Raw genomic sequence first — 25,455 nt, 5'->3', positions numbered from 1 at the left:
GACTTTATTTTCCTTCAGTCATTATTTTCTTCTATAGACTTTTAGGGGTAGCTGCAATATTGTTGCTATTTTGATGATGACAATAGATAAGAGAAATGTGTTGTTCCAAACAGTATTATTACTATTTAAATGTAACAATTTGGTAGTAGTTTTATGATGCATCAGTATCCTAGGCCATGTTACACCATTATATTATTTCTGTGGAGAAAATAACAAAAAAACCCAGAATAACTCAGAGAAAATATATTTTATGTAATATGGTACCCCAACATTTGTTTCACTGTGTTGCCATCTGATGAGGACAGATAGGCACTAGATCATTTAAACATGAAAGTAAAAATACAAAGCCAGATAAAAGTTGCTGTGTAATAATGGAGCCGTAAACTTTAAAATAATTAAAAAAGAAAGGTTCATAGGAAAAAATTAGGAATTTTAAAGTCTATAGTTTTTAGAAATAAAGGTTTCTAAAAATATATACAAAAATACATTTAGTATTATGAGGTGTGGCAATAAAGTTCCTGAACTGATGCTGTTGCAGTCATGTTCAATGACCTTGAAAATAAATAGAAGTATGTTGTAGTTCAAACTTTTCCGAAAATGATGGTACAGAGATCGTCCAGTAGGCTGACAGGTTACAAGTAACAACCAGTTTCATTAGTAGTGTTACTGTGTCACGATTTTGCAATGGCGCAATGAATGAATATAATTTAATGAATATAATTCTTGCTTTAAGCTGAGAAAATCTGCAACAGAAACACATGAAATGTTAAAAACTTTTATGGTGATGAAATGTTACATTGTACCAGTGAGTTTGAATGAAGTGTTTTAAAGAAAAATGTGAGAATGTTCACATCGGTCCAAGAAATGGGTGTCTGTAAACCTTTCATAATGAGGACAGAGTTGCAAAAGTTCAGGAAATTGTGGCAAGAGATTGTTGTTTGATTCTCAGAATGTCAGCTGATGAGTTGGATATGAATAAGGAGGCAATTCATGAAATTCTGTATGAAGATTTAGAGAAAGGAAGGTTTGTGCAAAACTTGTGCTATACAGCCTCATGGATGAGCAGCATGTCATCATGTGAAGACTTCATCCAGACTTGTCAAGACAATCAGAATTGCCTTAACTGTACTGTCATTGTAGATGAGTGTTTGGTATTTTTGCACAACAGAGACAGTGTCTGAGCATGCAGTGGACCCGTCGACGTCGGAACCTGTACATGGGGCGCCTCCATAGCCAGGTGGGTAGGAGCAGCAGTGCGTCGCACACGCTTTTTGATTAGACTGGGGTTCGAGCCCGTGCCCACCAAATACGGAGGATGCGGAAAGGTCAGGGAATGATCACCGCACATCCCCAGAGCAATATGGCCTTAGTTGCTAATGCTCCTAAAAAACCAAATAACAACTTGTACTTGGTGAGGGGACCTCCCAGTGATACTGCTGGTCCTCCAGATTAGCATCATTGGAATCCAATGCCCACAGCCTCGGTTCCAGGCTAACATCAATGGAATCTGGCGTGTTTGTCATATTCTGCGATCTGTGGAAATTCGGAAAGGGGGATCCTGGTGATTGAGGGGCCCAGCTTCAACACACCACTTTGGCCATTACTTCGACAAAACAGGTGGTCCTGGATGGCCTGGCTGGGATCAGTCGACTAGTGGGTTTGCCTGCAAGGGTCAACCATGTCAATGTCATGCCCTTACCCTCATGGTTTGAGGGACAGGATTCAGGCTGGCAGTGGTGTTGGGTATGGTGGCTGGGTAGCCCTGGCATTCCACTCCAGAGTGCATTTGTTACTTGCAGGGTACTGGGCAACCCTATGGGCTTCATGGTAGGTGGGAGAGCCCAGGCACTGAACCAATACAAAAAGACTCATGAATCCTGATAAAATTATTTCTTCTGGGGCCCCAACCTAGTCCCTAACTGAAAACAATACCTTAGATGTAGAAAATGCCACAGCAGCAAAGAGACCATGAACTGAAGTTCTGTCAGGTCCCATTCCCAGGTTTCTGATCATGCACTCCAACACTGAGAAACCTATTGGAAAAATGTCGCCCTTTTTCATTGAGAAGGGTTTAGAGGGGTTAGCAGGTTCCCCTAAAGTTAAGAGGCTTTGTTCTGGGGACCTCTTAATTGAAACCAGAAATGACAGGCATTCTAAGCAGCTACTCTGAGCAACATCAATCGGAGGAATACCAGTTACCGTGACACCGCACAGAACTCTGAATTCATCAAGAGGTGTCATCTCATAGTGGGAACTGCTTGAGATTACTGAGGAAGAAATCCTCCCTGAATTTAAGCCACAGGAAATAATAGCTATTAAAAGAATTTCTGTGCGTAAGGATGGGAAGTCAGTACCAACTAGAAACCTCATCCTTACATTTAATAGTCTCCAAATTCAATAAAAGCAGTGTACATTAATTGCAGAGTAAGGCCATATATTCCAAACCCACTGTGATGTTTTAAATGCTAGAAGTATGGGCATTCAAAGATGGCCTATCATGGAGCACCTGCCTCTGCCTCAGTGCAGTGAAAAAGACCACGAAAGCAATGCATGTACAGCCCTAAAACCCATGTGCCAACTGTGAAAGTGAGCACCCGGCATACCCAAGGGCATGCCAGCAGTGGAAACAAGAAAAGCAAATAGAGCAACACAAGCTGGAACTGAATATTCCTTATCAGGAGGCCTGGAATATCGTAATGCCAGTAAGTAGTAATAAACCTACTTATGCACAGATGGCTGCAGGGAAGCTATCTGTTGGAATTCGAACAGATATAACAATCCCACCAAAAGAGGCGCCTCCGTAGCAGGGTGGGTAGGAGCAGCAGTGCATAGCACACACTTCTTGATTAGACCGGGGTTTGAGCCCGTGACCACCAAATACGGAGGATACGGAAAGGTCAGGGAATGACCACCGCATATCCTGATGCATATGGCCTTGGTTTTTAGGAGCATTAGAAACTAAATAACAAACAAACAAACCCACCAAAAGAATCTTTTGCTCCAATTGCACACTCTTACTGAACACTCCAAAGCTACTTCAAAACACCCAGTCAGCTGCCACTCCCATATCGATACCACCTACTGCTCCACCTCTACCTAAACAAAATAATGAGGAAATAAAAAACCTGATTCGCTGCCCTTGGCAAATTAAGAAATGGAGATAGAAGTGAAAGAAACAAATGAAGACGTGGTCTTGGAACTTCTTGCGGACGGAGATATGGACACTGGACAATGTCTAGTCTTTTTCAGAAAGGATAAATCCAAGACTGAGAAACTAAAGCCCTCATCCCTTCGGCAGCCCATAGACTGACCCACCAAATCTAAGTAATGTCCACTTTCAAATTTCTGCAGTGGAACTGCCATGGTGTCCGTCAAAACAGTGAAGACGTCAAGACCCTCCTATGTAAGGGTGCTCTCACATAGAATGCAGGTGACCACTTACTTGGAACCAGCAGCGACATGCAGCTGAAGCTTCTCACTGGGTATGAACACATAGAACCAGTGCAACTTCTCACTATGCGGTGGGGTAGGTTTTACGGGCGCCACTGTATTGCGGAATGTTAATCCCTTTAGCTTTCAGGTAAACTGGACCGTAAAATTGCTGATCAACTCCGCCTGCAGTTCAGCGGGTGTCACGTAATTTTCAGGTGCAACTTATCAAAAGATAAATAATTAGGGAAAAGGAGAGGGAGCAAGTTGTTTAATGCCCAATCGCAAGATATTTTCTTGCATTGGGCATTTTATTCCCTTCCTCTTTCAATTATTTCAACAATTTGTTGAAATAATTGAAAGAGGAAGGGAATAAAATTTTTGCAAGTGAAGAATTTAAAATTTATCAACGAAAAAAAAAAAAAAAACGTTAAAGTTGTGAAGTATTCGGAAGCTATATATAAATAAGCATTATGTATTGATAGCAGTTGAGGAGAATGGGAAAGAAAATAAATTAGAAAAGAGGAGGAAGCATAGTTACAAATCGAAAAAGTAAAAAACATAATAATAAAAGACAAAAAAAATAATACATTTTGAACGTAAGATATAATATACATAAGTATATTGTCCCATGCCAAACAAATCTGGCATCTCTTCCAGTGTCAGCCACCAGAATTGTACAAAAAACGATAATCTTTCTTTTTTTTTTTTGTTGAGGTAAGCTGGGGGATTAACACAAGAAGCGATGCCACTGTCCACATGCTGTTACTGTATGCACTCCTATTGACTTACATTGTTCATTTAGGCTACTTGTAGCTGCTGGTCCCAAGTAAGCGGTCACCTGCATTCTATGTGAGAGCACCCTAAGTATGAGCCAGTGTGCTTCTGCTTACAGGAGACATATTTAAAGGCAAATGAGGACCTTCATATGTGTAGCTATTCTATCATTCAGAAAGACAGAACTGGGGATGGACCTGTGGAGGAGTCACCAACCTTGTGGGTAACCAATACCCCCTTTTAAACTATGCCACTGACTACCAATTTAGAGGCCATGGCCATACATCTTTCAGTAGGGTTTCTTCTCATCTATCTGCTCAATCTATTTGACACCTGGAAACGACATCCCCCAGGCAGACCTTGATAATCTCATTAACAATTGCTACCCATTTTTCTATTACTAAGGGATTTCAATGGACATAATACCCTGTGGGTATTATGTCCATTGAACATCAATGGAAGGTGTCGGATTATATAGAGCGATTGCTCGAAAACAACGACCTGATCCTTCATAATTTGGGATCTCATACCTTTTTCCACATGGCTACCCATTACCTGTTCCACATGGTTACCCGTTACCTTTACTGCCATTGATCTTTCCATCTGCTCCTCTTCCCTACTATCTATATGTACATGAAAGTTCGAAGGAAACTCTTATGGTAGTGATCACTTCCCTGTGATATCCACCCTTTGCAATGGGAGACCATGCTACCTGTCTAGGACACCATGATGTCCTAGATGGGGTAGCATAGATCAAGTCAGCCAGGAGTCAATTAATGAGGCAGTTAAGTACATAACAGAAAGTAATGTCCACGCAGTGGCAATTGCAATTCCGAAAACATCAAATCGGTTTCTGTCATTTCCAAAATTGTGGTGGAACAAAGAATGCACAGCAGCCAGAAAGGCACAAAACAAGGTTTGGGAGATATTTCATTGATATCCCACTACAGATAATCTAATAGCCTTTAAATGTGCCCGAGAAAAAGCATGTTACATCAGACGTCAGAGTCAAAAGGAATTTTGGATCCGTTTCACATCTTCCACCAACCAGACAGCTTGTTTGGGATAAAGTCTGGAAAATGAAGGGTAGATACACATCATTCACTACATCGATTCTAGATTATAATGGATGTGCAATTGTAGACCCAACCACAATTGCTAACACTCTAGGGGGACACATTTACTAAAGTGTCTTCCGAAGCATTTTACCCCCACCAGTTTCTGGCCCTGAAAAAAAAAAAAAAAAAAAAAAAAGGTGAAAAGCAGCATTTGAAGCTATCTTCTAATAACTGGGAGACATACAATCAGCTTTTCACAGAATGGGAATTGAAAGTGGCACTGTCTCTATCCCATGCGAGTGCATTTGGGCCAGATGACATCCATTATGAGATGATCAAACATCTTTCACCTATAATTAAACTGTGGCAGTCTGGTCTGCACAGGAACTGCAGAGAGGAAGTTGTTCTCGCTCGCCTCCGCACAGAGCACAGTCATCTTACACACCTGTTCATGCTGAGGGCAGATGACTCTCCTGTGTGTGAGAATTGTGAAAATGTTTTAAGCGTTTGGCATAAATTAATTGAGTGTCCATGAACGTGTTTTGTATTTTAATGATTTTAGTCATCTGACTGAGCCTTATATATTCAGTCAGATTTTATCTGACAATGAACACGTGTCAGCTGTTTTTAATTATTTAAAGGCCTTAAACCATTTTAGCCTTATTTAAAATATATCATTTATACCACTGATATACTTTTATCATTATCCCGTTTGACATGACCTAATTTTTTAGTTCACTGAAATATTTTAAACGTAATCTTTTCCACGATGTGGTTTTGTTGCATTATAGCCTTAGTTGCAATGTGCCAATAAAACCTAAACAAAGCAAACCAAAGCATGCAGTGGACTTAAAAATCATCAAGCTCCAAAAACGTTTCATTTATAAAATTCCGATTCAAGACAATGCTGATCATGTTTTAAGAAAAACAGGGTGTGATTCACAAGGAATTTGTACCCGAAGGGTAGAAAGTCAATAGTGTGTTCTGTGTACAGGTGCTTCAAAGACTGTTAAAGTGCATTCCTGAATAAGGCTGCAATTTTAAGAGAAAGGCATCTGGTTCTTGTTGCATGACAATGGCCCCACCACCCTACTTCCCTGATCTAGCACCAGCAGACTTCTTCCTCTTTCCCAAATTGAAACTGCTCTCAAAGGAAAGAGAGTTCAGGAAGTTTAGGAGATAAAGAAAAACATAACTGCCGAACTGAACATCTTTTCTCCAGACACCTTTCCGGCTCTTTTCAAAAACTTTTAGAACAGTGTAATAAGTACATTCAGTCAGGTGGTGATTACTTTGAATAAAAATAAAACCATTTTTTAGCTCCTTCACTATGTGTTCTTATTATTGCCACACCTTGTACAAAACTTTTTTTTTAATGTGCTTATGTCAGTGGCTTAACCTTACATTCTTAGGTAGTGCTGATTTATTATAGCTGCAAAATTTATTCTTTTTTAAAATGTTTTTTTGCTGAAAAATCCAAATGTTGAAATTAATACTGTTGTACATTTTGTAACTTAAAGTACACACTGATTTATAAGAAATTTTTATGCCATGTTTATAATGCACAAGGGTTAACATTGAACAATTGATTTTTTAGGCATCCTTTTTAACAAGTTATGTTTATTTTTTTTTAAGGGTGCACTCATTCCAGAAGCTGTATCCATCTGTAAAAAATGCATAGCTCCAAAGCCTCCTAGGACTCATCATTGTAGTGTTTGTAACAGATGTGTATTAAAAATGGACCATCACTGCCGTATCCTTTGGTTTGATTGGTAAATTATAATGGTTTAAATTTTACTTTATAGCTTGTGCTATCAACTGTATTTGTCAAGAAAGTACATTATAAGTTCAAGATATTGGGTAAAAACAGTATCTTGAACATGTTTGCCTGCAGAGTCTTAAAATTCCGATACTGCGAGCAATGGCGATTCCACATGTATATTCCATTTAAGCCTCATCAGATGCTTGATGCGGTTGAGACTTGAGGTTTGGGCTTTAATGGTATATTGTATTGACTTACTGAAAGATTCATCACTGTTAGGGAATAGCAGGAACTTTGATGGATGTATTTGGTCTGCAACATTCAGATATTCCATTACTTTCAGGTGTTGTTCTAGTTTCAGAGTACCCAAAAACTTCTGACAACATTCTCCAAACTTTATTGCCACTTTACTCTGTCTGAACCATTCACGTTGGGTCTATTGCCTCATGTTATTTTGAAAATATGCATTGTCCGCTATTAGAATAGTACTTAAGTAAATTATATTTGTTAAAGCCATATGTTGGTTTTTGATCATTTACTGTCCAATTGAAATACCAAGCAAGTTATCAGTGATGTGGGATTTTTTACTACATTACCCTGCAGGAAATGCATGTAGAGCGCCTAATTTTGTATTATGAGGTGAGTTTTCCACTTCAGGTGACCACTTAATGCTGATAATTCGTTCCCGAAAAACAGAGTGCTAAGTGAATCAGTGCTAAGCAAGCACTGTATTCCTGTAATGTAACATATGTATTTGTGAGTTGCGGTCTATGTCATAGGATATTTTCTAATCAATAATAAGTGGTAGCAAAAAGATGCACAAATGTCGGTCAAAATATTTAATATTAAAAATTTGTACATATAAAATATTCTCCATTAAATATGTATATAATTATGTGGTAAGTAACTACGTTATGTATCAAAATTAAACTTAAAATTCATGAATTTATTAGTCTGATGGTCCTGGGCTGTCGAGTTTTCGTAACTTTGTTCGATTTTGGGTTGTACTTTGGCTGTCTTCCTAGTAAACTAAAAGGGGTTTTACTTTAAAATCCCCGCAGTGTTACCACCCAACAATAAAGTCAACCGATCCTTCGCCGCTTTAAAGCCTGGCATGTTTTTTTCTTCTTCTTCTTCTTCTTCCAATATGAAACTTCTTTTAGGCATTTATTTCCAAAAAAGTCCTGTTTCACCTATGTTAAAAACTTGTTTATAAGTTTAACACCACTCTGCAATAATTTTTAGAAGTTCTTTTTTGAAAGTTTCGGCTCCTTTTCGATCTGCACTTGTGGCTTCTCCCTGGATTTTAAATCTATCTTACCAGTCCTTACTACCTTTAAAGGGTTCCACATTTTATTTTATTTTTTTTAAAGGTGAGCTTTCTTCTGATCATCATATAGGCTGATCACTCTTTCTTTAATAATATTCAACTTAACGGAATTATGCGTTGGATATTATCTTCAATAAAATTATTTAGAAGTCTCTCCATTTCAATTATAATAACCGGCCTAGTTGCTTGCAGTGGAACAGCTGTCTTTCCTGCTGCTAAAATTAATTCTTTATTTTTTATAATTGTTCTTACAGTGGAACCTGCCAGTCCTAAATTATTGCACACATCCACTTAACGTTGAATGGAATCGATTCGCTTCAAAACGTATAGTTTAATTTTCAAATTCGGAATTTTTCTTACTTTAGTAGACTTCATACCGTGTCCGGACGTTGTTCCTTTTTAATTCTTATCTGCCATTATTAATATTCGAAAATGTAACTGAGTTGCATTAATTATTAGCATTAGCATTAGTAGAGGCATTTGATGCAAGAAAGCAAGCTTATGCAGCATCAGCCAAAAAAAAAAAAAAAAAAAAACCCACTTCCACTTCACCCCTCTGTTCGTTCAAAATACCTGTCCAGCTGAGCCTTAAACTTATTTAGGCTATCAACCTCCACCACAAGGGATGGAAGTCTGTTCCACCAACCAACCACCCGCTGGCTAAAGGCAAATTTCCGCACGTCTATCCTACATCTGTCTTTCCTCAATTTGAATTTATGCCCTCTCAGGTGATTTTTCTGAGCTAGAGGAAGAATCCCATCAGCATTGAACATGCTTAAACCATTCAAGGCTTTATACACCTCTATCAGATCACCTCGCTGGTGCCTAGTCTCCAGACACTGTAATTTGCAAAACTTAAGCCTTTCTTCGTAAGAGCACCCCTTTGTTCCATTCACTAATCTTGTTCCCCTTCTCTGTACTCGTTCCAGCAGCTCTACATCCTTCTTGAAATGAGGCCTCCAGACCTGTATACAGTACTCTAGGTGTGGCCTGACCATTGCCTTATACAATGGAATAATCACCTCCTTATCCCTGCTGGAAAAATTCCTGTATATCATTGACAATACTCCATGAGCTACTCTTGCAGCCCGTCTACACTGCTCAGAGAACTTCATATCTGCCTGCACAATCACCCCCAAGTCCCTTTCATTCTCTATCACTGTCAGTGTAGTACCACAGAGTTGATACGTTGCTCTGGGGTTGCTGTTTCCCATGTGTAGTACTTTACATTTGTCAATGTTAAACTTCATTTGCCACCTCTCAGCCCATCTGCTCAACCTTTCCAGATCCTGTTGCAGCAGCATAGTGTCAGTAGTGTCCTTGACAACCCTGCCAACCTTTGTATCATCTGCAAACTTGGACATTAAGCTTGATATACCATCATCAATATCATTTATAAATACAGAAAACAATAATGGACCCAACACTGAGCCCTGAGGGACTCCACTAATAACATTAGTCCACGATGAGCAGTGTCCATTGATTACCACTCTCTGTCTTCTCCCCCTCAACCACCCCTTTATCCATAGCAGCAATTTGCCTCCAATGTCACACTGCTCCAATTTGTGTAGCAGTCTTCCATGTGCAACAGTATCAAAAGCCATTCTAAGATCCAAGTATATAATATCAAAGTTATTCCCTGCATCCAGTTCTTTTGTGACTGCATCATAGTATCCAATCAAGTTGGTCAGGCAAGACTTCCCCTTAACAAAACCATGCTGTGTCTGAGCTATAGCCGACCGGGCTAGCCGAGTGGGTAAAGTACCTGCCCGGCAACCCAAGGTCGCGGGTTCGATTCCCGCCTCGGGCTTGGATCAAAGTACTGCAAAAAAACCTTGGGAGGTGCAATATGGCCATAGAAGCCGATGCGCCAACAACAACCAAATCAAATCAAATCTGAGCTATAACTGAAGTCTTGTCTAAATGATTCTGCAGTGCTTCTTTAACCAGTGCCTCCATTAATTTTCCTGGAACAGAAGTTAAGCTCACAGTTCTATAATTACTTGTGTCAGCCTTTGATCCTCCTTTGTGAATTGGGGTCACATTTGCACATTTCCAGTCTATGGGTACCTCCCCTGAGTCCAAGGAAGCTCTCATAATTATGGCTAAGGGTTTGCTGCCTCCTTTAATATAACTGGATAGATCCCATCCACCCCGGGTGCCTTTCTTGTGTTTATCTTCAACAGTTTCTCCTCCACTTTACTCCCAGTTATTTCAAGATTCTGTAGCTTACTGCTAGAGTTGAATACACCTCTGGCATTCCCCTCGCTGAATAACTCCTCATGTGTGAATGTCGATGTAAAATATTCATTTAGTTTGTTAGCTACCTGAGCAGGATCATCAACAGTTGACCCATCAATATCAAGTGGACCAATCTGATTCATCCCCTTCCTTCTAGAGTTTACATAAGTAAGAACTCTTTGCTGTTTTTCTTTGCATCCCTTGCCAAGGATTTCTCGTAATCTGCCTTCGCCTGCCTAACCTCCTTTGTAACTTGGTTGCATATCAACTTGTATCTATCATAGGCTTCTGTGTCATGTGTTAATTTGTAAGTATCCCATGCATTTTTCTTCTCTGCCATATGCCTCATTAGTTCATCTGACATCCATTTTGGCCTAAACCTTGAACAATATTTCTTAGTTGGTATGTAAAGCCTAGTAGCTTCCAAGATAAGTTCTTTGAATGCTTCCCATTTTGAATTTGCTGTTGGTAACATCATCAGTTGGTCCTACTGTATAGAATTTAAATACTGTCTCAGTCCATCGTAGTCGCCTTTACGGAAGCAATAACCCTTCCCTTTATCCCTAATGGTAGTTACCTCTTTCAGTAAATCCCACTTCAGCACACTGTGATCACTGCCACCTAGTGGTTCATTTATCTGCAGATTCTTAATGCATGAAGAATCACTGCTGATAATCAAATCAAGAGTATTACTCCCTCTAGTTGCCTCCCGAACATGCTGATGTAGAAAACAATCATCCAATAAATCCACAAAAGCCCTGCTAGTGTGTGAGTAACCAGCCCCCAAATTCCAGTCAATATCTGGGAAATTAAAATCTCCCATTATAAGACTCTCTGATTTACTGGCCCACTATTTCCCTGTACAGTTCCTTATTATACTCATCAGAGAGTCATTAGGCCTGTAGCACACTCCTACTCTCAATTTTGATCTCCCAATGCTTATGTCACACCAAACTGACTCAACACTGCACTGTCCAGCGATGTCGACTGGCTTCACTTCCTTGGTTTTTATGTGTTTCTTAACTAATAGCATAACCCCTCCCCCCTTCCTATCCTGTCTATCCTTTCTGTAGACGTTGTACTCCCCAAATTGCAGTTCTGCATCCCTTATATCTGTGTGACACCACGTCTCTGATATCCCAACAATATCTGCCTTTGATGTTTTGAGCAATACCTCAAATTCATCAAATTTATTTACTAAACTCCTAGCATTGGTGTACACGCAAGTATACCTGCACCTGTTTCTATTCTTAGCTACCCTAACACAACCCATGTGTTTACTTGTACCGCAATGGCTCCCAGCAGTCTCTGAAATACCATGCATCTTGTTTTTCAGGCTTCTGCTCATTCTAATAGAAGCAGTGCAAGAATCTCTTTCACCTCTGCCAGTGGCTACTGTCAATCTATTGGTCTTTGTCTCCCCCCAAGCTAGCAGTTTTCCGACCCACCTAACACTGCCTCGATAGCATCAGCAAATATTCTTGCACCCTTTCTATTTAAGTGTATCCCATCCCTGTAGAAGCAATCTCTCCTGTTAACAAGTACAGTCCAGGCTGAAAAAAATTCTACCCCTTGAGCCTTGCACAATCTTTCCAGGGCCGAATTGATCGACAAGGCTCTCATCATATACTCCCTCCTATCGTGTCTGGGCAGAATTGCAGACACTTTCAAATTCAACCCTAATTCTCGGCTTTTCTTCAACAGTGACCTGTACTTGTTAAGTAATTCTGCCGGTCTCCTACTCTTAATATTATTAGTGCCAACGTGTACAACTATATCACCTTTTGTGCCCTTAAAAGATGATATTCGCTCTACAACGTCATCAACCTTTGCCCCTGGCATTATGATACAATGCTCGAGTAAACATTGAGGTGATTGGGTGCGAAAGTACATGTGAACAAGTGAAGTTTTTGCTTTTTTATTGACTTAAATTGGCATATTAATTTATTTTTTAAAGTTTCTTTATATTCCTAGTAACAATACTTTAGTTTAAATTGAATTTAATAGAGATTTTGTAGGTTATTACTTAGTATTGGTAAGGGTATCAAATCCACGTGTGGACAGGTTTTGCAGCTCCCTCAAACGAAAGTTTTTAATTATACTTAGCCGCTTTATTGACTTAATTGTTAGATTAAATTATTTTCTATAAGTAGCTTATAGACCTAGTCAAGCTCCATGGTTTATTTTGAATTTAGATAGTGCAATTTGGAAAGTAAATAATACCTTGTGTCCGTAGATTAACTGTTCGTACCTTGCGGCCATTGTTATATGGTACAACGTGTGCTAGTGTAAGGTTTAAGGGAAAACTAGATGGCGTAAGGTTTAACAGAAAACTAGATAGCGAGTATAGTAGTATTAATCAATCAGTAAAATTTATTAATCTTACTAAATTTCATTGTCAATTGAATTGTACTTTTTTAACTAAATAAATACAGCAACCTTGTTATTACAAACGTAACATCATAAATTAATACCTATAAGTTGACAGGGATAAGAAAGTCATATAATGTAACTTGGAGATAATATTCGATACTGAATACATATATATATATATAGTGTTATAACTGCATTGGGATATAGGTTTAGGGTTATATTTTGTATTGGAATTTTATTGAACTTGAATAGAAATCATGACTCATACCTGAGCAGCAAAGCAAGAAGCTCAAACTAGTGGAAGTGCTGTGGCTCAGGGAAGACTGAGGGGAGCAGTTGTCCTCTGCATCACAGTCTATAGAAATGCAATGCTTGTTTTGATGTTTGTGGAGCAATCAGGAATGGGACATGATATTGCCAAGGGAATGTCTGTGTGTGCACGCGATGTAAGGAGTGCGAGGAAATCAGGCACAAACTTGGCATTGTTATAGGCTTATATGAGAGCTTGAAGGACAGGGTGGATGCCCTCGAAGGATTTAAATTGAGGGGACCCATCGAGCTCTCAGCTGCCCACATCAATGCCAGATCTTGCACTTGAACATCACTCAACACTGAGGCAACCCCCAAGGTAGAATGAGCTGGTCCCAAAGGAACTAGTTGTTGTAGGTGACTCTATTGTCAGGGAAACGGGGAACATATTGTGCAAAAAGGATAGATGGAGCAGGAACAGAGTATGTCTGCCAGGGGCAAAGGTTGATGACGTAAGGCAGATATCATCCTTTAAGGGCACAAAGGGTGATATTGTTGTACATGTTGGCACTAATGATATTAGCATTAGTAGAGGCATATGATGCAAGAAAGCAAGCTTATGCAGCATCAGCCAAAAAAAAAAAAAAAAAAAAACACTCCCATTTCACCCCTACATTCATTCGAAATACCTGTCTAGCTGAGCTTTAAATTTATTTAGGCTATCAACTTCCACAACAAGGGATGGAAGTCTCTTCCGCCAACCAACTACCGGCTGGCTAAAGGCAAATTTCCACACATCTATCCTTTAATCTGTCTTTCCTCAATTTGAATTTATGCCTTCTCAAGTGATTATTCTGAGCAAGAGGAAGAATCCCATCAGCATTGAGCATGCTCAAACCATTCAAGGCCTATACACCTCTATCAGATCACCTCACTGGTGCCTAGTCTCCAGACACTGTAATTGCAAAACTTAAGCCTTTCTTCGTAAAAGCAACCCTTTGTTCCATTCACTAATCTTGTTGCCCTTCTCTGTACTCGTTCCAGCAGCTCTACATCCTTCTTGAAATGATGCCTCCAGACCTGTATACAGTACTCAAGGTGTGTCCGGACCATTACCTTATACAAGGGAATAATCACCTCCTTATCCCTGATAGAAAAATTCCTGTATATCATTGACAAGACACCATGAGCTACTCTTGCAGCCCATCTGCACTGCTCAGAGAACTTCATATCTGTCTGCACAATTACCCCCAGGTCCTTTTCATTCTCTACTACTGTCATTGTAGTACCACAGAGTTGATACATTGCTCTGGAGTTACTGTTTCCCATATGTAGTACTTTACATTTGTCAATGTTAAACTTCATTTGCCACCTCTCAGCCCAATTGCTCAACCTTTCCAGATCCCGTTGCAGCAGCATAGTGTCAGTAGTGTCCATAACAACCCTGCTAATCTTTGTATAGTCTGCAAACTTGGACATTAAGTTTGATGTACCATCATCAATATCATTTATAAATACAGAAAATAATAATGGACCCAACACTGAACCCCGAGGGACTCCACTAATAACATTAGTGCACGATGAGCAGTGTCCATTGATTACCACTTCTCCCCCTTAACCATCCCTTTATCCATAGGAGCAATTTGCCTCCGATGCCACACTGCTCCAATTTGTGCAGCAGTCTTCCATGTGCAAAAGTATCAAAAGCCTTTCTAAGATCCAAATATATAGCATTAGCATTAGTAGAGGCATATGATGCAAGAAAGCAAGCTTATTCAGCATCAGCCAAAAAAAAGAAAAAAAAAAAAAAAAAACCACAACCACTACTCCCATTTCACCCCTCCGTTCGTTTGAAATATTTTCATGCATTAAGAATCTGCAGATAAATGAACCACTAGGTGGCAGTGATCACAGTGTGTTGAAGTGGGATTTACTCAAGGAGGTAACTACCATCAGAGGTAAAGGGAAGGGTTTTAGTTTTCGTAAAGGCAACTATGATGGTCTGAGACAGTATTTAAATTCTATACAGTGGGACCAACTGATGATGTTACCAACAGCAAACTCAAAATGGGAAGCATTCAAGGAACTAATCTTGGAAGCTACCAGGCTTTACATACCAACTAAGAAATATTGTTCAAGGTTTAGGCCTAAATGGTTGTCAGATGAACTAATGAGACATGTGGCAGAGAAGAAAAATGCATGGGATACATACAAATTAAGGGGCGACATGGAAGCCTATGATAGATATAAGTTGGTCTGTAACCAAGTCACAAAGGCAGGCAAAGGCAGACTACGAAAAATCTTTGGCAAAGGATGCAAAGAAAAACAGAAAAGAGTTCTTTACCTATTTAAACTCAAGAAGGAAAGGGATGAATCAGATTGGTCCACTGGATATTGATGGTTCAACAGTTGAGGATCCTGCTCAGGTGGCTAACAATCTAAACAAGTATTTTGCATCTACATTCATGCATGAGGAATTATTCAGGAAGGAGAATGTCGTAGGTGAAGTAAACATTGGCAGTGAGCTAGATGATTTTGTAATAACTGAGAGGAAAGTGGAGAAGAGATTGTTGAGGATAAACATAAAAAAGGCACCTGGGGCGGATGGGATCTATCCAGTTATATAAAAGGAGGCAGCAAAGGAAGTAAGCAAACCCCTAGCCATAATTATGACAGCTTCGTTGGACTCAGGAGAGGTACCCATAGACTGGAGATGTGCAAATGTAACCCCAATTCACAAAGGAGGATCAAAGGCTGACACAAGTAATTATAGACCTGTTAGTTTAACTTCTGTTCCAGGAAAATGAATGGAGGCACTGGTTAAAGAAGCACTGCAGGATCATCTAGACAAGAATTCAGTTATAGTCAAGACCCAGCATGGTTTTGTTAAGGGCAGGTCTTGCCTGACCAATTTGATTGGATACTATGATGTAGTCACAAAAGAACTGGATGCAGGGAATAACTTTGATATTATATATTTGGATCTTAGAAAGGCTTTTGATACTGTTGCACATGGAAGACTGCTGCACAAATTGGAGCAGTGTGGCATTGGAGGCAAATTGCTGCTATGGATAAGGGGATGGTTGAGTGGCAGAAGACAGAGAGTGGTAATCAATGGACACTGCTCAACGTGGACTAATGTTATTAGTGGAGTTCCTCAGGGTTCAGTGTTGGGGCTGTTGTTGTTTTCGGTGTTTATGACTGATATTGATGATGGATATATCAAGTTTAATATCCAAGTTTGCAGATGATACAAAGGTTGGCAGGGTTGTTAAGGACACTACTGACGCTATGCTGCTCCAACAGGATCTGGAAAGGTTGAACAGATGGGCTGAGAGGTGGCAAATGAAGTTTAACATTGACAAATGTAAAGTACTACATATGGGAAACAGCAACCCCAGAGCAACGTATCAACTCTGCGGTACTACACTGACAGTGGTGGAGAATGAAAAGGACCTGGGGGTAATTGTGCAGGCAGATATGAAGTTCTCTGAGCAGTGCAGACGAGCTGCAAGAGTAGCTCATGGTGTCTTGTCAATGATATACAGGAAATTTTCTAGCAGGGATAAGGAGGTGATTATTCCCTTGTATAAGGCAATGGTTAGGTCACATCTTGAGTACTGTATACAGGTCTGGAGGCCTCATTTCAAGAAGGATGTAGAGCTGATGGAACGAGTACAGAGAAGGGCAACAAGATTAGTGAATCGAACAAAGGGTTGCTCTTAAAAAGAAAGGCTTAAGTTTTGCAAATTACAGAGTCTGGAGACTAGGCACCGGCGAGGTGATCTGATAGAGGTGTATAAGGCTTTGAATGGTTTGAGCATGCTCAATGCCAATGGGATTCTTCCTCTTGCTCAGAATAATCACCTCAGAGGGCATAAATTCAAATTGAGGAAGGACGGATGTCGGATAGATGTGCGGAAATTTGCCTTTGGCCAGCGGGTGGTTGGTTGGTGGAACCGACTTCCATCACTTGTTGTTGAAGATGATAGCCTAAACAAATTTAAGGCTCAACTGGACAGGTATTTCGAACGAACGGAGGGGTGAAATGGGAGTGGTGTGTTTTTTTTTTTTTTTTTTTGGCTGATGCTGAATAAGCTTGCTTTCTTGCATCATATGCCTCTACTAATGCTAATACCTGTCCAGCTGAGACTTAAATTTGTTTAGGCTATCAACTTCAACAACAAGTGATGGAAGTCTATTCCACAAACCAACTGCCCGCTGGCTAAAGGCAAATTTCCGCACATCTATCCGACATCCGTCCTTCTGATGGTAGTTACCTCCTATCCGACATCCGTCCTTCCTCAATTTGAATTTATGCCCTCTCAGGTGATTATTCTGAGCAAAAGGAAGAATCCCATCGGCATTGAGCATGCTCAAGCCATTCAAAGCCTTATACACCTCTATCAGATTACCTCCCCGATGCCTAGTCTCCAGACTCTGTAATTTGCAAAACTTAAGCCTTTCTTTTTAAGAGCAACCCTTTGTTCGATTCACTAATCTTGTTGCCCTTCTCTGTACTCGTTCCATCAGCTCTACATCCTTCTTGAAATAAGGCCTCCAGACCTGTATACAGTACTCAAAGTGTGGCCTGACCAATGCCTTATACAAGGGAATAATCACATCCCTATCCCTGCTAGAAAAATTCCTGCATATCATTGACAAGACACCATGAGCTACTCTTGCAGCTCGTCTGCACTGCTCAGAGAACATCATATCTGCCTGCACAATTACTCCCAGGTCCTTTTCATTCTCTACCACTGTCAGCGTAGTACCGCAGAGTTGATACGTTGATCTGGGGTTACTGTTTCCCATATGTAGTACTTTACATTTGTCAATGTTAAACTTCATTTGCCACCTCTCAGCCCATCTGCTCAACCTTTCCAGATCCTATTGCAGCAGCATAGCATCAGTAGTGTCCTTAACAACCCTGCCAACCTTTGTATCGTCTGCAAACTTGGACATTAAGCTTGATATACCATCATCAATATCATTTATAAATACAGAAAACAACAATGGACCCAACACTGAACCCTGAGGAACTCCACTAATAACATTAGTCCTCGTTGAGCAGTGTCCATTGATTTTCACTCTGTCTTCTGCCACTCAACCATCCCTTTATCCATAGCAGCAATTTGCCTCCAATGCCACACTGCTCCAATTTGTGCAGCAGTCTTCCATGCGCAACAGTATCAAAAGCCTTTCTAAAATCCAAATATATAATATAAAAGTTATTCCCTGCATCCAGTTCTTTTGTGACTGCATCATAGTATCCAATCAAATTGGTCAGACAAGACCTGCCCTTAACCATACTGTGTCTGAGCTATAACTGAATTCTTGTCTATATGATCCTGCAGTGCTTCTTTAACCAGTGCCTCCATTCATTTTCCTGGAACTGAAGTTAAACTAACAGGTCTATAATTACTTGTGTCAGCCTTTGATCCTCCTTTGTGAATTGGGGTTACATTTGCACATCTCCAGTCTATGGGTACCTCCCCTGAGTCCAAAGAAGGCTAGGGGTTTGCTTACTTCCTTTGCTGCCTCCTTTAATATAACTGGATAGATCCCATCCACCCCGGGTGCCTTTTTTATGTTTATCCTCAGCAATTTCTCCTCCACTTTCCTCTCAGTTATTAGAAAATCATCTAGCTCACTGCCAATGTTTACTTCACCTACGACATTCCCCTTCCTGAATAACTCCTCATGTGTGAATGTAGATGCAAAATACTTGTTTAGATTGTTAGCCACCTGAGCAGGATCCTCAACTGTTGAACCATCAACATCCAGTGGACCAATCTGATTCATCCCCTTCCTTCTTGAGTTTAAATAGGTAAAGAACTCTTTTCTGTTTTTCTTTGCATCCTTTGCCTAGGATTTCTCATAATCTGCCTTTGCCTGCCTAATCTCCTTTGTGACTTGGTTACAGACCAACTTATATCTATCATAGGCTTCCATGTCACCCATTAATTTGTATGTATCCATGCATTTTTCTTCTCTGCCAGATGTCTCATTAGTTCATCTGACAACCATTTAGGCCTGAACCTTGAATAATATTTCTTGGTTGGTATGTAAAGCCTGGTAACTTCCAAGATTAGTTCCTTGAATGCTTCCCATTTTGAATTTGCTGTTGGTAACATCATCAGTTGGTCCCACTGTATAGAATTTAAATACTGTCTCAGACCATCATAGTCGCCTTTACGAAAGCAAAAACCCTTCCCTTTACCTCTGATGGTAGTTACCTCCTTGAGTAAATCCCACTTCAGCATACTGTGATCACTGCCACCTAGTGGTTCCTCTATCTGCAGATTCTTAATGCATGCAGAATCACTACTGATAATCAGATCAAGAGTATTACTCCCTCTAGTTGCCTCCCGAACATGCTGGTGTAGAAAACAATCATCCAATAAATCCACAAAAGCCTTGCTAGTGTGCGAGTGACCAACCCACAAATTCCAGTCAATATCTGGGAAATTAAAATCCCCCATTATAAGACTCTCTGATTTACTGGCCCACTCTATTTCCCTGTACAGTATCTTATTATACTCATCAGAGTCATTAGGCCTATAGCACATTCCTACTCTCAATTTTGATTTACCTATGCTTATGTCACACCAAACTGTCTCGACACTGCCCTGTCCATCGATGTCGACTGGCTTCACTTCCTTGGATTTTATGTGTTTCTTAACTAATAGCATAATCCCTCCTCCCTTCCTATCCTGTCTATCCTCTCTTTAGACGTTGTACTCCCCAAATTCCAGTTCTGCATTCCTTATATCTGTGTGACACCACGTCTCTGGTATCCCAACAATATCTGCCTTTGATGTTTTGAGCAATACCTCAAATTCATCAAATTTATTTACTAAACTCCTAGCATTGGTGTACACGCAAGTATACATGCACCTGTTTCTATTCTTAGCTACCCTAACACAACCCATGTGTTTACTTGTACCGCAGTGACTTCCAGCAGTCTCTGAAATATCCTGCAACTTGTTTTTCAGGATTTTGCTCATTCCAATAGAAGCAGTGCAAGAATCTCTTTCACTTCTGCCAGTGGCTACTGTTAATCTATTAGTCTTTGTCTCCCCCCAAGCTAGCAGTTTTCCGACCCATCTAACACTGCTTCGATAGCTTCAGCAAATATTCTTGCACCCTTTCTATGTAAGTGTATCCCATCCCTGTAGAAGCAATCTCTCCTGTTAACAAGCACAGACCAGGCTGGAAAAAATTCTGCCCCTTGAGCCTTGCACAATCTTTCCAGGGCCGAATTGATTGACAAGGCTCTCATCATATACTCCCTCCTATCGTGTCTTGGCAGAATTGCAGACACTTTCAAATTCAACCTTACTTCACGGCTTTTTTTTCAACAGTGACCTGTACTTGTTAAGTAATTCCGCTGGTCTCCTACTCTTAATATCATTAGTGCCAACGTGTACAACTATATCACCTTTTGATATAATATCAAAGTTATTCCCTGCATCCAGTTCTTTTGTGACTGCATCATAGTATCCAATGAAATTGGTCAGGCAAAACTTTCATTTAACAAAACCATGCTGTGTCCGAGCTATAACTGAAGTCTTGTCTAGATGATCCTGCAGTGCTTCTTTAACAAGTGCCTCCATTAATTTTCCTGGAACAGAAGTTAAACTCACAGCTCTATAATTACTTGTGTCAGCCTTTGATCCTCCTTTGTGAATTGGGGTCACATCTGCACATCTCCAGTCTTTGGGTACCTCCCCTGAGTCCAAAGAAACTCTCATAATTATGGCTAAGGGTTTGCTAAGGAAATGCTAAAAATTACAAGACAATGCTGAAAAAAAAGGCCGTGAGTTATGGTTGAATTTAAAAGTGTCTGCAATTGTGCCCAGACACGATAGAAGAGAGTATATGATGAGAGCCTTGTCGATCAATTCGGCCCTGGAGAGATTGTGCAAAGCTCAAGGGGTAGAATTTTTCTCAGCCTGGTCTGTGCTTGTTAACGGGAGAGACTATTTCTACAGGGATGGGATACACTTAAATAGAAAGTGTGCAAGAATATTTGCTGATGCTATCGAGGCAGAGTTAGGTGGGTTGGAAAACTGCTAGCTTGGGGGGGGGAGATACACGGACTAATAGATTAACAGTAGCCACTGGCAGAGGTAAAAGCGATTCTTACACTACTTCTATTGAAATGCAATTGAGCAGCAGCTTGGAAAGCAAGCCAATGGGAATTTCCAGGACTGCTAGGAGTCATAGTGGAACAAGTAAATACATGGTCTGTGTTAGGGTGACTAAAAGTAGAAACAGGTGCATGTATACTTGCATGTACACCAATGCTAGGAGTATAGTTAATAAATTCGATGAGCTTGAAGTGCTAGTCAAGAGATCAAAGGCAGATATTGTTGGGATATCAGAGACATGGTGTCACACAGGCATAAGCAGTGCAGAACTGGAATTTGATGAGTACAATGTGTACAAAAAGGATAGACAGAAAGGGAGGAGGGGTTATGCTGTTAGTTAAGAAATGCATAAAATCTAAGGAAGTGCATCCAATTGATGTTGGTGGACAATGCAATGTTGACTCTGTTTGGTGTGACATAAGCACTGGAAAAGGAAAAATGAGAGTAGGTGTGTGTTATAGGCTTAATGAATCTGATGAGTATAATGAGCAGTTGCAGAGAAATAGAGTAGGCCAGTAAATTAGTGTCTTATAATGGGGGATTTTAATTTCCCAGATATTGACTGGAATTTGTGGATTGGTCACTCACACACTAGCAAGGCTTTTGTGGATTTATTGGCATGATTGTTTTCTACAGCAGGATGTTCTGGAGGCAACTAGAGGGAATAATACTCTTGATCTGATTATCAGTAATGATTCTTCATGCATCAATAATCTGCAGATAAAAAACCACTAGGTGGCAGTGATTACAGTGTGCTGAAGTGGGATTTACTCAAAGAGATAACTACCATCAAGAGTAAAGGGAAGGGTTTTTGCTTTCGTAAAGGTGACTACTGTGGTCTGAGAGAGTATTTAAATTCTATACGGTGGAACCAACTGATGATGTTACCAACAGCAAATTCAAAAGAGGAAGCATTCAAAGAATTAATCTTGGAAGCTACTAGGCTTTTCATACCAACAAAGAAATATTGTTCAAGATTTAGGCCTAAATGGATGTCAGATGAACTAATTAGACATGTGACAGAGAGGAAAAATACAAGGGATGCAGATAAATTAAAATGTTACATAGAAGCCTATGATAGATATAAGCTGGTCTGTAACCAAGTTACAAAGGAGGTTAGGCAGGCGAAGATAGATTACGAGAAATCTTTGGCAAAGGATGCAAAGAAAAACAGCAAAGAGTTCTTTACTTATGTAAACTCTGGAAGGAAGGGGATGAATCAGATTGGTCCACTTGATATCGATGGTTCAACTGTTGATGATCCTGCTCAGGTAGCTAACAAACTAAATGAATATTTTGCATAGTCATTCACACATGAGGAGTTATTCAGGTAGGGGAATGCCAGAGGTGTATTCAACTCTTGTAGTAAGGTAGATAATCTTGTAATAACTGGGAGTAAAGTGGAGGAGAAATTGTTGAAAGTAAACATAAGAAATGCACCTGGGGTGGATGGAATCTATCCAGTTATATTAAAGGAGGCGGCAAAGGAAGTAAGAAAACCCTTAGCCATAATTATGAGAGCTTCCCTGGACTTCGGGGAGGTACCCATGGACTGGAGATGTGCAGATGTGACCCCAATTCACAAAAGAGGATCAAAGGGCAACACAAATAATTATAGACCTGTTAGTTTAACTTCTGTTCCAGGAAAATTAACGGAGGCACTGGTTAAAGAAGCATTGCAGGATCATCTAGACAAGACTTCATTTATAGCTCGGACACAGCATGTGTTTGTTAAGGGGAAGTCTTGTATGACTAATTTGATTGGATACTATGATGTAGTCACAAAGGAACTGGATGCAAAGAATAACTCTGATATCATATATTTGGATCTTAGAAAGGCCTTTGATACTGTTGCACATGGAAGACTGCTGCACAGATTGGAGCAGTGTGGCATTGGAGGCAAATTGCTGCTATGGATAAAGGGATGGTTGAGTGGGAGAAGACAGAGAGTGGTAATCGATGAACACTGCTCTTCGTGGACTAATGTTATTAGTGAGGTCCCTCAGGGTTCAGTGTTCAGTCCATTGTTGTTTTCTGTATTTATAAATGATATTGATGATGGTATATCAGGCTTAATGTCAAAGTTTGCAGACGATACGAAGGTTGGCATGGTTGTTAATGACACTAATGACAGTACACTGCTGCAACAGGATCTAGAAAAGTTGAGCTGATGGGCTGAGAGGTGGCAAATGAAGTTTAATATTGACAAATGTAAAGTACTATATATGGGAAGCAGTAATCTCTGAGTAATGTATCAACTCTGTGGTACTACACAGACAGTGGTAGAGAATAAAAAGGACTTGGGGGTAATTGTGCAGTGAGATATGAAATTTTCTGACCATTGCAGCTGGTCTGCTAGAGTAGCTCATGGTGTCTTGTCAATGATATACAGGAATTTTTCTAGCAGGGATGAGGAGGTGATTATCCCATTGTATAAGGGAATGGTCAGACCACACCTTGAGTATTGTATACAGGTCTGGAGGCCTCATTTTAAGAAGGATGTAGAGCTGTTGGAACGAGTACAGAGAACGGCAACAAGATTAGAGCAACAAAGAGTTGCTCTTACGAAGAAAGGCTTAAGTTTTGAAAATTTCACTGTCTGGGCACTAGGCACCTGCAAGATGATCTGATTGAAGTGTATAAAGCCTTGAATGGTTTGAGCATGCTCAATGCTGATGGAATTCTTTCTCTAGCTCAGAATAATCGCCTGAGATGGTATGAATTCAAATTGAGGAAAGACAGTTGTAGGATAGATGTATGGAAGTTTGCCTTTAGCCAGCGGGTGGTTGATTGCTGGAACAAACTTCCATCTGTCGTTGTTGAAGTTGATAGCTTAAATAGATTCAAGGCAGAACTTGACAACCATTTGGAGCGAGTGGATGGCTGAAATAAGGGTGCGTTTTTTTTTTTTTTTTTTTTTTTGGCTGATGCTATATAAGCTTGCTTTCTTGCATCATGTGCCTTTGCGAATGCTAAACTGTGGGTTACAGACGAATACTGTACTGAGTGATGACTAGACTTCGGATAAACATATATAATGCAAATATTGCAAGCAATATCATTTTATTAAAATGTTGATCTCGGAACTACATAAGTTACCATAGTGCAATTAAATTAGCGTGGGACTGTATTGCATTACCTAAATCTCTCTCCTGGTAATTTGAATTTACAGTCTCTGGTTCTGAAGTCATTTATACCAGTGAAAATATTGCGTTCATTCATTTTTGCTATCCCCCTCTCAGAGCCTTGTAGAACCCAAAAATATTTTACCATTTTTTTAAAGTTTTTTTAACATAAATACACGTTACTTAGTAAATAAATACTTTATTTACTAAGTAACTAAATACTTTATTTACTAATTTATTTACTTAGTAAATAAATACTTTATTTACTAATGTTTTATGAGTATACAGGTTAAAAGACAAAGTATTAAAGGTTACGTTCTACTGCTGTTATGGACTTACATTTTATGTATCTGTTCTGAAACAATGATGTAATTTAGTTTGCCAGAACTAACAGCAGCATTTTTCTAGTACATAACTCTTAATAGCAGTCAGATGCAATAAATATTCACTGTCACTCTGAAGTTCTTGTTGTTGTTATTTGGTTTTTAGGAGCATTAGCAGCTAAGGCCATATTGCTCTGGGGATATGCGGTGGTCATTTCTTGACCTTTCCGCATCCTCTGTATTTGGTGGTGACGGGCTCGAACCCCGGTCTGATCAAGAAGCGTGTGCTATGCACTGCTGCTCCTTCCCACCTGGCTACGGAGGCGCCTTCTCTGAAGTTCTAACCATGACAACTAACCATTACCTCATTAATGTTTTCAAGCAATTTGTTAATTTCTGGTGCTTTTTTCTTAGAAGAGTCATCCAGATTATCCTCTGACCAATTTTACTTAATCTGTGATGCAATAACAAAGGAACCGAATGCAAAAATAATTTTGATATTGTATACTTGGATTTCAGGAAAGCTTTTGATACTGTTGCACATAAGAGCGGTGTGCAGTTTGGAGCAGTAGCCTTAGGTGCAAGTTGCTGCTATAGATAAAGGGATGGTTGAGTGAGAGAAGACAGAGAAT

General features: G+C 39.9%; 1 protein-coding gene across 2 annotated transcripts in view; it reads left to right on the top strand.

Annotated features, from left to right (window-relative positions):
• LOC150078262 (palmitoyltransferase ZDHHC16) overlaps nucleotides 1–25,455 on the top strand; it is a 159,282-nt gene that overhangs the window by 23,269 nt on the left and 110,558 nt on the right. For both annotated transcript variants that reach the window (XM_090384673.1, XM_090384671.1), the window contains exon 3: nucleotides 6,900–7,017. In XM_090384673.1, coding sequence (XP_090240799.1) covers nucleotides 6,900–7,017 — 118 coding nt within the window. The remainder of the gene's footprint in view (nucleotides 1–6,899; nucleotides 7,018–25,455) is intronic.

Source organism: Mastigoproctus giganteus, chromosome 11 (assembly GCF_048544385.1).
Source record: "Mastigoproctus giganteus isolate SK-2022 chromosome 11, ASM4854438v1, whole genome shotgun sequence".
In the NCBI taxonomy this organism is placed as follows: Eukaryota; Metazoa; Arthropoda; class Arachnida; order Uropygi; family Thelyphonidae; genus Mastigoproctus; species Mastigoproctus giganteus.
Note: the sequence above shows the minus strand (reverse complement) of the source record. Positions and strands in the feature narration are given on the sequence as shown.